General features: G+C 33.0%; 1 protein-coding gene across 1 annotated transcript; it reads right to left on the bottom strand.

The window, feature by feature from the left end:
• Nucleotides 1-9,233: 9,233 nt before the first annotated feature.
• Nucleotides 9,234-13,706, bottom strand: LOC147391615 (envelope glycoprotein). The gene is made up of 2 exons (XM_086459884.1): nucleotides 13,426-13,706; nucleotides 9,234-9,878 (listed from the first exon to the last, which is right to left on the bottom strand). The coding sequence occupies exons 1-2, from the start codon at nucleotides 13,554-13,556 to the stop codon at nucleotides 9,389-9,391; spliced, it is 621 nt and encodes a 206-aa protein (XP_086316010.1). The 5' UTR covers nucleotides 13,557-13,706; the 3' UTR covers nucleotides 9,234-9,388.
• Nucleotides 13,707-15,522: the final 1,816 nt, after the last annotated feature.

Raw genomic sequence — 15,522 nt, 5'->3', positions numbered from 1 at the left:
AAAGTGGTAGTAGTTAGGTTCGTTCAACCAAACGCCGGAGGACTAAAACGCGTTTTTACAAGCAATAAACACTTTATACGTTTCGTGTTCTCACTTAAACTTCACTTAATTTTGAATTAAATTATGACTAAAATACCCTCACCTACTACAGATAATCAAATTATGGGTGTCAATGGATTGGTTTGGGATTCAATTATGCAAATAACCAAAACCAAATCTAAATATAAATACAAAATTTTGATTTTAATTCTGATCGATTTCGGTTTTGGATATAAGACTAATGAAATCCTAACTAGTTTTGGTTTGGATCTACATGTATCTGTATCTGGGTCGAAATCTAAATATAATAGTAGTTTCGATTCTTATTGATTCCTAGAACCAACCCTAATAGATACTCAATACACATCAAGTACTTGGTAAGAAAGATAATTATTTTTTAATGGAAAATCTAAGTTGTAATTCTTCAAGCAAATAAAATTTTTAAGAAAAAAAATGAGAAAAATTGGATAAAAATTTTTTTATTGTTTTTGGGTGAAGTTGTGAAAAAAAAAATTTGAAATATGAACGAACGTTCATGTAATTCAAAAGTTGATAAAATAAATCTTGGATTATAATTTTATCAAAAAAAAACAAAAAACAAAAAAATTATTTACTTTTGAATATTTCTTCATTAATTAGACCAAATATTTTTATAAATAAATTACAAGTAAACATATTTACTGATTGAGTATCCTTCAGATATTCATTGGGTATCTAGATATTCAGATTATCCATTGATATACAATTCTTATTAGGTCCAGAGAATCGAAAAAATGATTGAATCCATAATGATGGATCCAAAATTGAATAATCGATTTTGACTCATTGGGTAATCAGGTAATTGGGTCGTAAGAATCGGAAAACCGAACCGATCCACAATGATGGATCCTAATCAAATAAATTTCAACTCATTGGTTAATCGAGTAATTGGGTACCAATTAGCTAATGGTCTAATGGAAGGATATTAGGATTGGCTATTACTATTATCAATGAGGGTGTTTTCGGTAAATACGTAGTTGGTGTTACCGAGTCAGAGAAAGATAAAGGCTGAAAAGCTAGGGGTATTTATTATGTATATCTAACGTACATCACACTTTCTCGTATGGACTAATCAACCGTCGCTTCGATATACTTTTTAAGGTCAACGATCTAATGCAAATAACTAAGAAACGACACGTGTCTAACAAGCATTAAACTGCCGTCAATAAAACTGAACATCAGAAAAAGCAAATTAAATACGTGTTTCTTTCCATCAAATCAATCTAGATGAGTCCCATCAAATGGGTACAATCAGAACATTACATCAAACTTTGATGTATAAATCATACAATGTATAACTCTTGGTCTCATCAAGGTAGCTTCATAGCTACTTGTGGTAACGAAACGTGAACTCGACACGTGTCATTGTCAATAATTTTTATTTTATTTTTCTTTGTGTGTACGCGGGAAATGAGAAACTGACAGGAAGCCTTAGCTGGCGGTTTTCACGAGACGTTAATTAAACAACCGAACCGGATTCCGGTTCTGGTTTTCTGATTGGCGGTTTTGTTCCAACTTTAAGTGGTATTGATTTTTGCCTTTTTTTGGTTTACGCGGAGGTTGGTCTAATCATTACGTTTGGTCGTATTCGGCGGCTCGGCTACAGTGTACGCGCTGCCGAGCTGGCTACGGCTGTGAATATTCGGCTTAAAAAGAGGCAGTTAGACCCACAATCCTTGTTCACACATGGACAAATCACGAGGTTCATCTAACGGCCTGTCTATGGGAAGTAAGGGAGAATATAGATTTACTTTCTGAACGGCCGTCTAGAATTCTTCCATGGACTTAGGAAGAAAGAAAATAATCCTTATTGTGGACGACTTTTCACCACGTGGAATTTTGAAGGCCAATTTTATTGCACTAATGATAATTGACTAAAAGATTTTCATTATGTCTGTACTCTGTCGATATAGCTAATGCACTGAACCATAGATCTTTTTCTTGTGTGTCCCGATGAAAAAGATCTATGGTTCTGTACCTTTGCTACATCAATCAAACATATATCAAGTGAAAATTTTCCATCTAAAGTAGTACGTGAAAAATAAATAACCACATGGGTATGTCTGTACTTTGAATATTTTAGTTTTTATATGTGAGTGTGTACTAGATTGGTGGACTACCACCTTTACAAGGTATGATAGCTACGTTTGAAGTGAGAGAAAAACAAAAAAGTGCTCAAATGTATACTTGGCATGCAATGGAATCATGAAGGATTTTTGTCTTCTATTTTAAAATTATAATAATGATAAATTGTAAATTGCCTTACCGTGATCGAAAAATTCTTATCTCAACCTAGTATTTGATGTGTTTGAGGAATGTTCTTGAGAGTGGAGCATTTATACCTAAAAGTTATTAGAGATAGATTATAAACAATTTATTACTCACGTACACCATTGATGAATATCAACAAGTGTTTCACATACGACAAACAATCTTAATAGAGTCAAATATCGATAGAAGAATATAGAATGATTACAATTAAATAAATAAAACAATTGTAATAAGATTTTGTCTAATAGATCAGAAACTAACATTTTTAATATAAAAATGATAAATTTTATTAGCAAATGTACATAACTTCTCACCCTTAAACATCATTATTTTGTCAAATTTTTATTAACTTTTATCGTTTGAGTGTGATCACGTTATTCACAAGAAGTACACTCAAAGACTTGACAATCACTCGATGAAGCAAGAGAAAGCAATATAGTAGTTCGAGTAAATTAACACCCGCAAAAAATAATGATTAGGGCTTAAGAGGCAAAAAATATATGATATTATATCATTTCTCTCTTTCAGAATTTGATAAACTCTCTAGAAAAAAGAAAAAAAAAAACAAGAATTTAAGTATTGTCTTCTAAAATAATAATAAAAAAATAAACAAAATTATAACTAAGTAAAATAATCTCAATTTGTGGGATTGACACTCTATACATAAGAAGTCTTATAAACTTAGTTAAGTTGACACCTTCACCCAAAGTGAATTATTTGATTTGGGAGATTGACATGTTATTTAAGTGTTTTTTATTTTTTGAAAGATTATCATAATAGATTTCTTTCATATTTTTTATTGGGCGGTCCAGACTTTTATTCTGAACGGTCATCCAGAAAACTCGCTTCTACACTCGAGTACCTAAATCCATGAAGTGACAAAAATCTTTCTAAATAATGAGAAAAACTACAAAACAAAGGACTCGTTCCTTTAACGAATTTACTTACTCGAGTACCTAAATCCAAATAGGTAACTGACGAGGAACACGAAATGACATAATTACCCTTGTTTCTTCCAAATGCACTCTTTCTCAAATTCCTTGGAATCTCATCATTTGAGTGTACCTCAACAGATGGAGTATTCTTTCACGAAATGACAAAATTGCCCTTGATTTTTCCAAATCCAAATCCCTAGGAATCTTATCGTTGGAGCGTACGATCAACAGATCAGAGTATTGGTTTTACCGTACTAACCATAAATGCCACCACTCACTCCTACACTCTTAGCATTAATACGGAACGTTGGATCTTAAGTTCACAAAAATTCATGTTGACTTTTTCTTTTCGTTTGAAAGCTTAAGTACCAACTTCAACCATTGACCTTTGACCAAATCTCAAAGAGCTTAGATCTGTTACTCACCAAGTTTCATAGTTAATTTGCTCCACATGCTTTTAAATGTCACATAGTACGATGAAAGTCCCGGGATCAAATCCTATTTCATTCTCATTCTCATTCTAGTGCTTAAGGTCTAGATCAAGGATTTGTGCTCTGATATGAGTTCCATATGATACCTAATTGATCGATTTTGAATGATTATGACATGATCTAATAGGACTCAATCCGATCAAGGGACAACAAGTGTGAGAATCGTTTTTGTCCTCTATGAATTAGAAGTCTTCGAATGAATCAATTTTGGTGAGCATTAATATCTCAAGGACCACTCGCAAGGGTGCACCCTCACTTACCTGGTGCGTGTAATGTGCGGACATTGTATATGCCCTGAGACAAGTCCTTGGAGAAAACCATGATTTATGGACTAAGCAAAGCCCAGATATGAGTCCGATCCGTTATCTACAGGGATACCCAATTATCAAAAAAGAATCTAATTCGATAAGGACATAATTTTCTAAATATTGATTCGATTCTATGTCTTATTCAATGATGGGTCTTGAAATCTATCCTGAATCACATCCAAATCTGACCCATTGACAACTCGAAAGGGATTGGATATCAAATATGTTTTCTTTTCTATTTTATTCCCCTTGTTAAAAATGATGTCCAATTAGGATGAGTTGGGCCCATGGGACATACAATCTAGATCGTTGATTGGGTGGGCCACTCCATATGTGGTATTGTAGATTGCATACTAATGTAACACCTTAGTATTTCATATACATGAACACCAGCTACACTTGAATGATTACATCATGTTGAGGAATCAGGAGTAGAATCTCATAATAAAGAAAGGTATGTGATTCTCAGGTCCAACAAGGTTGGAACTTAATAAGACCACAACTTTTGATCCAATTTGGTCAACAAATAAGGGTAAGATGGAACATATTAGCCATGTGAGGAAAAATAAGTGATGTAGATGGCTTAAAATTTTATAGATGACACGTGGCATTATATTAGAAAGCCACTTGGAAAATTGGTGTTTGACCATTGTCAATAATTCTCTTTCACACAGAAACATAAGTTTGGTAAACAAGACCAATCAAAAATCATGGTTGCCTAAACTTCACTACTCTTGGTGGGTCAGATATATTTCAAATAGAATATCTTAACATTTTTATTAAATTATGAATGAAAAAGAAAGTAATGAATCAAGTACACTTTTCCTACTTAAAAGTATTACTACCATTCTTCACTCATTAAGGTCCTGTTTGGAAGAACCTCAAAAGTATTATTACATTGTCGATCAAGTTTAGATTTTTTATTTTTTTTATAAAGATAGTTGTATCATATCGACAATATCCGCTCATTCCATAACATGAAAAGAGCAAGAAAAAGACCTAGAAGAACGTTAAATAAAATTGACAATTAAAATAGATATAAACCTGCTCTCACTAACAGAAGATATAACATCAGACAGATAGGAATTACGAGAGGAACAGGATTCATTTACTTAACCTCAAATCTTTGGGACAAAGGTTTTGTTGTTATTGTTGTTATTGTCTATAAAATCGTGAGGTATGAAATGAAAATTTTTCCTAAATTTTTGCCAGATGTTTAATTTCCCTTTTGAATAATAAATTGTCATGAAACTATGCTTGTTCTCACGATTAATTTAAGAAATTATGTAAAATTTTATCATCCAAAAAAATATTGCAAAAGATTAATAACAACCAGCACTTCAGCCACTCGTAGCAAATTGTTAGCTTCAAGCCAACAAATGTACGAACACACTTCTTACTTTTTGTCTTTTACAATAATTCAGTCAATATGAAAAAAAAAATCGTAAAAATTGGATAAAACTGCCCCCGTTGATGATTTTTATTTACTAAAATGAGTCCTCATCTTTGCTCCTCACACATCTAAGGGACATGCATCATGATGAACTAAACATATCCTCACATGCAAAAGTTGTTTTTCTTATCAAACACAACGAATTCGTTTGGATAAAAAGTAGAAATTAGAAAAGTAACTAAGAAGAAAATAACTTTGTAAAAATGTAATTTTTAAAAGGTAGAAAGTAATTATTTTCTGTTTTTAAAAAATAATTTTCTAAAATGAATCCAAACAGACTTTTTAACTTTCAAAAGTCAAAAAATACTTCCCAAATACCGTCACCAAACAATCGATAAGGCAATCACATTTTTTTTTTTTAATTTATAGAAGTAACTTAAAAGAGAAATGATTCCTTAGAAGCACACTTCAGACAAAAGCAGAGTTGCCACAAACAAGTCACAAGGCACTATCTCATATACAACAAAAGGACAAAAGCAACAGTGTGGTTTGTATGTCACACTCACCAGACTGATACCTTAAGGAGACTTTTTTAAGAGACCACTTCACCACCATTGGGACACCATATAAGCAAAATTCATAAAGTATTCAATCATTCTACATTATCTTAACCTTCTCTACCAACTATTCTAGCTATTAAATATAATTAATATAAAATACTCACAACAACCCTTTTTACAAAACTTTTAAAAATATCAAGGAATCTGGTTGATAGTAGGTGTACTTATGAGAGATAAAATCAACACCCATTGTATGATTTATTTTATTATTTATTAATATACAAGTTGATCAATAATCAACCAATAAGGCTATTAAAAAATCTACATAACTTATAAAATTCTGCCTAAGCTATTGAAAGAGATGTTGTTGACCCAAAAAACTTAATTCATTAAGGGTAAGTGAAGTCCTAATCAAGGTTACGCCTTGTATCTAGAAGGTTCGAACAATGCAATCATAACTAATACAAGGTGTCACGAATTGTCGTGACAAATAAATGAGTTACTCTCAATTTCTCTTGTTTGGATTGTTAAGTGGGGGAGAGAAGAGAGAAGAAAAAAATGTTAGTTTTCCTTCTCTCCGAAAATGAAGAGATTTGGAGAGAAACTCTTTTAAAATATTTTATAATGCCAACTCTGCCTCTTAAATCTCTTTTAAGACATTTTAAAATTTTAAAACTATTCCAATTTCTCTCCTGTCAATCCAAATATGGTGGAGAGAAATCAAGTTTCTCTTCACTTCTCTTAATGACTTTCTCTTCTCTCCACTTCTCTCATTCCAAACATAGTAGGGTCAAGATGGATCTGGTGGTTTATGATAAGACTAATGATCTTGATCATTAAACATGAAATCCAATAGTTGGATTTTATTCTAGGGATATGTACTTTTGGGATACATAAAAATCTTGGCCATTGGATTTAATTTTGATGATTTGGATCATGAGTGTTTCCATGAGTCACCCTATCTTTTTTTTTTTTTCTTTCTAATCAGATTCATGGGTTGTAAATAGAACAAAGAGAAGATGAGCCAAAATGGGTTAAGAGAAAATAATTACACGCTAAGGACTATATTTACAAGCAACATAATCGAAAGTTGGATGCAACAAATATAAAAGATTAATGCTGGAGTGACCTCAGTGGGAGACATCTTGACTTGGTGGAGTGCACATGCCAGTAAATGCATTTCTCCGATATACGAGTAAAATGCATCTACAAACATGCACGTGCCACCACATCAAGGTGTCCCCTGTTGAGGTTATTCCTGCACGACTCAATTGAAAATAAAGAAAATAGGTCTAAAATGATCACTAATGGGAAGAAAAAATCTTTTTATAAAGGAATGCAATTTAGTATCCATTTAATTGCGTATTTTCACAATAAATAAATAAATAAATAATAATAATAATAATAAATTAAAAAATTAAAAAAAACTTTCCTAGATACCATTACTTTCCCATAAAGACGGGAAAATATTTGTAAAACAATACGTGGCAAATTAATTTCTCGTTGAGATGGGAAAAGTTTTCTTGGTGTGACATTAGACACAATTGTTCTGGGGGAATTGATTTATCAATAAATTGATTTCCTAAGAAAATATCTTTCCCGGCAATTGTACCACCCTTATGCAAGAATCTTGAATCCTAATTTCAAATCAATGAGGAAAACCTCTTAACAAGAATTAAAGACATGTTTTCAATGTTGGTCAATGCATTTTACATTTAGGGGGTTTGGTGGTCATTAATTTTCGAAACGATAGTTTCCTTCGATTTTGTAATTTGAATTTCAGATCGAATATAAACAATGAACCCTAGAGAGCTGAGATGTCATTATGTGGATCAATATGGCCCAAATGATGACCTCGGTCCAGACTCTATATGGTCCTTGGGTCTATATAACCTATTTTCATACATACCTTGCAAAACTAATGACATAGGTGAATGGCTAGATCATCCTCCAATGTAATCACCTTCTAAGTTAAAAATTGTAGGGGAAATTTCCTGAGATAGGAAAAGATTATTTATACAATTTAATTGAATTGAAGGAGAAAAATGAGAAGGTGGTTTTGGTTTTGGTTTTAGATGGCAACATGTGTTCAGCATGGATGGAATCACACGATGGGCATGGTTTCACCTGTGATCCATCAATATTTTCCCATATTTTAGGTTGGGTTGTTAATGAGTTGGATCTGATAACTTAGGGTCTATATGATTCTAGAAAATTCTTTTTCAAGAGAATATAAATTTCTCAAGAAAATGAATTTCTCCATTTGATTACAAGTCTACGGGATTTTATCGACTAAGCTTAGCTTGCAACTTGTCACGTAAAATTATTTATTTTTTAAATTTAAAAAAAGCTATTGGATCAGTCTTGGATAAACCATGTCCCTATCCCAGAGTGGGAAAAATATATAAATTAGAGTATAATTAGATTAAATATATTGTCTAATCACTTGTTATATTCTGGACCCCAATATTGAGAAATAATAAAGACCTAAATATATGGTCTAATCACCTGTTATATTCTGGACCCCAATATTGAGAAATAATAAACACCCAATCTAATAAATTATTAGATAAGATTAGGACCCATTTGACTACACTGTTGTATTGAGTTTAGAATGACAGACAGCCCCAAAATTCAATGTATTTTTTTCTTTTTCATATACTGTTAAAAATGTTCCTTCTTCTTACTTTCTATGTTTGGTTCAGGTTCTAGTGACTAATAATGAATAATGAATCATAAAAAAACACATGATCTTTACCGTGTAAACATGAAATCCAATGGTCGAGATCTACATCATATATATCCCGAGATAGATCCCAACCATTTAATCCACTTTTTTTTTACACAAATAAGTGTGAAATTTTTAACTAAGTTAAAAAAGCATACAACAACAACAACCACTAATAATTACAACAACAAAACCCCATCTCATTGATTTGAAGTTGGTGGCTAAATGAATTACATTCTTCCATTCCTTCATGTAGGGACAAGTCTCCTATTATTGAAAATGAGTTTATATACTTTCACCATCCATCTTCATTCATGCTCTTCTGGATTTTTTTTTTTTTTTTTTTGATAAATATTATTTTGGATCTTTCTCTTGCTTTATTAAACATTAATAAGTGATGGATAATTTGATTGGATGGCAGCGATCATACCACCACCGTGACCTTCAACCTGATAGTTGATCCCACCGATAAGAAAATCATGATCTACCGATATCACATCATTTCTCATGACAACAAACATTTGTATACTCTAGTAATGACAAGTTCTGCATTGAGAACCTCAGAAGAATAACACAAAACCGGGGAGAAAAACATCCAAAAAAAACACATAGTCGATGATCTCATCAATTTCTCAGCATCCACTGCTTTATGTCCTTCCGAATCACTCCTTCAAATCCAACTCTTCCGTAGTAGTTCGATCTTGGCATGTCAGGGCCACAGATGCCCAAATGCCTGTACTGGATATTAGAACTGGCAGGATTTGGTCGGTGCAACATCATCCCCAGCCTTGTGTTAATCATCGATGATGCAAAAACACGCCGCCCATCAGATTTTTTATCTGCACTTGCATAGTTGGATCTCTGGATGGTCCCAGGAGGTTGCAAACCAGAGGAGTTCCTTGGAGGTTGCATGTTAGGTGAATTCGTTAAGTGCTTGGTTGCATTGTCACAAGTGGGTGGCTTTCCGGGCAGATTGGCACGGATCTGAGCCGATGGTTTCATTCGATCAAGCCACCGTAGTATCCAGTTTCCAAGGTTCCTACCAACTTCTAGGTCTCTTTGCTGTATGTTAAGGTGAACCCTGAGTGCTACATCAAAAACAGTACGTGTGCGCCTACATAACACCAAATTGACAATATTAAGTTCTAGACTAACTTATTCTCAAATTCCAGTACAAACAAACGATACTAATAATGCTAAGTAAAACAAACTAAATTAAGTTTTTCCTATACATTTTGGACACTAGAAAAGGACCAAAAATATCAGAAATGCTCTAAAAAGATCATTTTGTGTGCCAGACAAAATGTTCAAAAGTGCTCTCGGTATCTCAAGATGCTTCTTCTGCCTAGGCAATGTGGTTGTTTCAAGAAACAAAAGGGCAACGTACTAGTATTCAGGGCATCAATTGCACTGAATAAACAAACTCATTTCCTGGAAGACGCCAATTTGGAAGGTATTTGAAACATTTGCTCCAAAAAACAATGGTTCTAACACCAAACGAATTAGATGAATTTTGTGGCAGTGACCAACAATATGCAGCAATGGACCGCTTAAGCACGATATGGGAGTATCTTTAAGGTTTTAGAAAGAAACTTCCTACAAGGATTTCCACATGGGAGAAAAAGGTTCTCACAAGTGAAGCCTAAATTCTAATCTGATAAACCCAAAAAATAGTAATGGGGCTAAGTGATAATGCCCATTTTCATGCATATATACTAATTATCATAAGGGCATTATCGGTCTATGTAAATCTCCCAAATTGCATGTAAATTCATGCACCATCAGATTGTATGTTCTTTTACATGTTTTATGAGTATTTGGGCATTCTCATGTACTTCATGTAGGTCTCATGCGAAATCAAAATTTCAATTTTCCTAATTGATGGTATTTCTTTGGTACAAATATAATGTAGAGCACTAAGAGTCATTGGATCGACCTCAAGACATGTGGAACTAAAGATAATCTAGAGGACTTCATAAGCATCATCCCTAGCCATGTGGACTCATCTCATCCACTCATTTTGAAGAGAAATCACACTTTCCTCTGTTCTACCTACTTCTCCCTTTTCAGTTCAAGTCTACTCTCTTTAGGGATTTCTTTTTCACCTTAGCATCATTTTGGAAGAACTAGGGAAAACATCTTTGACTCCCATTTTTTCTCTCTTGTCTTACCTCATCCTTCATTTCACCATCTCCATTGTACCAATCTCTTTATCACTTTTTCTCTACTCAAGCATGGAGAGCCAATGGGAACTTTTCTTGTATATCTCACTCACCACCTTCTTTTCTTGTCTCCATCAACTTTTCACTTATCATATTTCTACTCACTCCTAGATATTTTCCTTCATTGTCACTCTACATCTACACCTTTTTTTTCTCTATAAAAACCTCCACTTCCTTTTTTTCTAGAGGATCATTTTCTTATTCACTTCTCTACTTCCTTCCATGGCTAATTCCTACATACTAGGCTAAACTCTTTGCTAGGGCTTAGAGAGGAAGCCATCTTCTCCCTCTCTTTTGTGACATTTGGATTGTGCCCATGGTTTGAAGACCTATATTGTACGTGGTTCTACATCATCTTGTTCCTTCATGAGATGTGATAGCATGTATCTATTATAGTCTCTTGCATTATTTTGCTTTAATTTAAAGAGGCATTTCTTCATGTATGCTTTTGAGACTTGTGGTTCTTATTTGATTCCATATTTTTAGTGGGGAAACTCATTAGTTAACTCCACCATTGTTGGATTGCATTCTAATGAACAAAAGAGGGAAGGATTGGGCCAAATCCCAATGCCCTTGCCTCCCATTTTCTAAAGTTATTTTTAAAGAGTTGCACACTTTTTTTGGTTTCTTATATTACATAAATACACTCACTTCCCCACACACCTTCACTTAGTTTGTTGTCATCTTCTTTCTCTCCATCTTTTACTAGTAAGCCTTAGTATCTTGTTTACCACACCAATCCTTGTAGAAATGACCTTGGGTACTCCCAAGTATCACTTGTCTACAACTTGACACCCTAGATACCACTCTCATACTTTGTTACCTCAATACTTTAGTTTCTATGGAATTTAGTTTTGCATTCATGATTTATCAAATTGAGGGGTGCTTTCTTGTATTTCCTTGTCATTAAGAGTGTGCACATTAAGGTTGTAACACTAAGCAACAAGCCCCAAGCATCCATCCAAAATAACCCAACTCCAACTCTACTAGTAACCTATCGATCAAAAAACTCTACTAATAACCTAAATACCACTCAATCTTGTTGCTACACAATAGACTTCTGGCATTATTCAATGGCCCAAAATAATGTAAGATGTGAACAGTGGTGGAGGATCTTGAGATAAGCTGTCTGACAAATTCTTGATTGGATGTTCAAAAAGAGCCATCTTCATCATTTTGGTCTTCTCTTCCTCCTCTTAGTCACCCCACATTTCAAACAAAACAATATTTGAAAAAATTACATAGCCTATCAAAGTTTCATCATCTTCCATGAGGGGTTTAAACACAAAGAACCATTTAAAAGGAATTTATTCATCAAGCCTTCAAATTAACATCCAATTTCGACTTCCAAACCATTATGCCTCCAACAATAAGTGGGAAACTAATAAATATCTAGAAGTCGTACACGGTTTTGATAGGCTTCAAGAAACCAACCAACCCCATCAACGCACGACATACACACAGAAGTTAATGCTTTCTTTTCAAAAACAAAAATTCATCTTCTTTATAAGTAATAAACTTCTAGGAGAGATGGCCCACTTTAAGCTCGATTATACAGTTCATATAGAAACTTGAAGAACTTTATGCAATATCTATTAAATTCAAAGGCAAGGAAGCCTTCAACCATCGAAAGTATAAAAAGAAACGACAAAACAAATCGGTTTTGAATACCTATGGATATCTGCAAGATAGAACCGAATTGGTTCCAATTCCTAATGGTTTGGTACCTTTTAGACCCAACTAATCCAGTATTATAGAGAAAAAAAAAAAAGAGGGAAAAGAGAGGGGAGGGGGGGGGCATTGGGGTTCCTTCCAATTCTTGGGTACCCATTGGCAAACCACCCATTCAAGGATTCAACATCAATTCACACCAATTAAATCTACATTCCAGCTAAGCACAAAACCTAGGTATCGCTTTCAAAAACCAAAAACTACACACACAAAAAAAACGAAATTGGCTAAAACTATATTCCATGGAAAATGATTTTTTCCAATGATCTTTAATAGAAAAAAAAAATTACTTCAAAAAACAATTTAATTTTTTTTTAAAACGCCTCCATTAAAGTTTTCTTGAAGTCATAGATTCCACTATGGGGTCTTTAAATTCTTAAAGAACCCAAAGGAACCAAGGATTTTTTTTTTCTCCTTACTAATAGACAATTGAATAGTATAGTTATCTTGTGGTACGAATCTCGACGAAAATCAAAGCGCCAATCCTAAGGAGTATCTACTCCATACCATCAGTTCCATTAAAAATCAAAGAGAGAAACCCTAAATCTCATTTCCCTCCCTAATCCCTAATCCCAAATCAAGATTCAATTTTGCAAACTAAATATAACATTCGAATAAAAAATCAGTTGTGTCTTCGATGAAGATCGATCATGATTCACAAATAACGGATAATCGATCAGATGAAGACCCAAAGAAAGAAATCTATACCTGTAGATGAATTGTTTGATCTTAGGATGTTTAGGGCTGATGAATCGACGTTGGAGCTTGAGAGCGAGTCTGTAACTTCGTTTCAACCCTAACAAGTATGCTGTCGCTAATGTTATCTCCCACAACACCATCTCTCTCTCTCTCTCTCTCTCTCTCTCTCTCTACTGCTTCTTCTTCTCTGAAATCTCTCTTTTTATTTTTATTTATTATTATTATTATTATATCTTCTGCTTTTCTTTTCTCCCAAGTTTGCGAAATGCGAGGGGCGCCGGAAGTTTCGAACTGACGATCTCAAAAGGGTCAAAAACTTTGAACTTTGAAGCGATGAACGTTTGAGATACTCAAATGTTTTCAAACTGTTGATATGCCCCTTGACTACAGTCTTCTTCTATAGACTAATTAAAACAACTTAAAAACTTTTGATTATCTTCTCTAAATCAAAATATCAGGGCAATAAGGTCATTTTAATTATTCTAAAAATGAAGAAGGAAGTCGTCAAGGGGAAGCCTGTCATCAGTGGTCTCAAATTTTGGAATTGTCTCCTATAAATACTCTTCAATGCAAAGTAAAATATGAACTCTCAAAAATAAAATATGTTAAAGAGTCATGATAAAGATATGCACTAAAATATACGAGAGGTTTGTATGTGGTAAAGGCACAAAACTATAGATTTTTTTCTTCGGGATACACAAGGAAAATGATCTACAATTGTGTGCATTTGACACGTCAGTCGCGTATGTGTCAACATGTTGTTTTAGCATTAATTTATATTAAAAGCAATGTTATATTTGACATTACTTTTAAAATATCTTAAAATTTGGTCAATTTTCTTTTGTGTTAGAAAATGTGTTTATTTATTTATTTTTAACTAAATTGTCATCCAAAGCATAAAAAAAGTATTATTATGGATTATATTTTTTTTACTAAATTGTCATCCAAAGTATAAAAAAAGTATTATTATGGAACTTTTTTTTTATCAAATTGTCATCCAAAACATAGCAATGACATTTTTTTTAGATGAAGCATTGGAGAGGCATCGTCTAATAGGATATTTTTTTTTTCAATTTATTATTTTAAAAATTGGAATTGAAAGGGCCAAATATAACATTATCATTGGGGATGCTCTAAGGATGTTCTAAGGGGTGGTGTCATTTGCAAACACCTAAAATGCTCATTGTATCCGCTTAACATTAAACAAAAATCCATTTACAAATTTATCCTTATTAATGTATTTTTTACACCTATCATAACGTACTGAATCATTTGTACCTAAAATCCATTTTTTCTTCTCCCTCTCCCTTTCTCTGTTAATATTTATCTCCTTTTGAGTTTTGTGGGAAGTTGACTCATTAGGTTACCTTATTATATTTTATTTTTGAAAGTTCTCACTCACTCACTCACTTTCTCTCTCTCTCTCTCATTTAGTCACCAAAGAAGATGGAAAAGTTACTATTAGAACCTTCAAAATGACGATTTAAAATTAAAGAACTTAGGATTTTTTATAGATTTTGTTCAATAGATTCAGATCGAAGTTATTTTAGCTAATTTGGTAGGTACTTACCGAACATAACTTTCTTATGTAAATTTTTGTATTTGGTATACAATTATCGAATCTCTATATATAGGGTTAATAGGTATTTGTTGAACATAACAAAAACGATCTAATATTAACATACTGAACAAAAAAATTCACACACAAATTTCTTACATAAATTACTTCAACTCGATTGAATTTTTAAGGTGTTTGAGGTATAAAAAAAAAAAAAAACAAGTAGGATTAAATCTTAATACCCTTGTTGAGACTTTTCCAGATATAAAGAAGAGAAGAAGAAAAAGAAAAAAAAATGGTTTGATAGTCTCTTGTGTGGCATAGAGAGAATAAGGTAAAATTACTTTAATAAGATATTTACTCGACAAACCTAACTATTGCACTTTTATTGTAACACCCCGAATTTTGAATTCGTATCTCGAGGAAAAATAAATAGTGGAATTTTAAGAAAATTTTGAAAGTGGGATTTAGGGGTAAAACTTTAGGATGTTTTTGATCATTTTTAATGGAATCTAACCTCACCATTAGATTCAAAATGATCAAAAAAC

The sequence above is a fragment of the Akebia trifoliata genome, chromosome 11, assembly GCF_017979445.1.
Source record: "Akebia trifoliata isolate Shusen 1 chromosome 11, ASM1797944v1, whole genome shotgun sequence".
Lineage (NCBI taxonomy): Eukaryota > Viridiplantae > Streptophyta > Magnoliopsida > Ranunculales > Lardizabalaceae > Akebia > Akebia trifoliata.
This window is presented reverse-complemented; position numbering and strand designations above follow the sequence as displayed.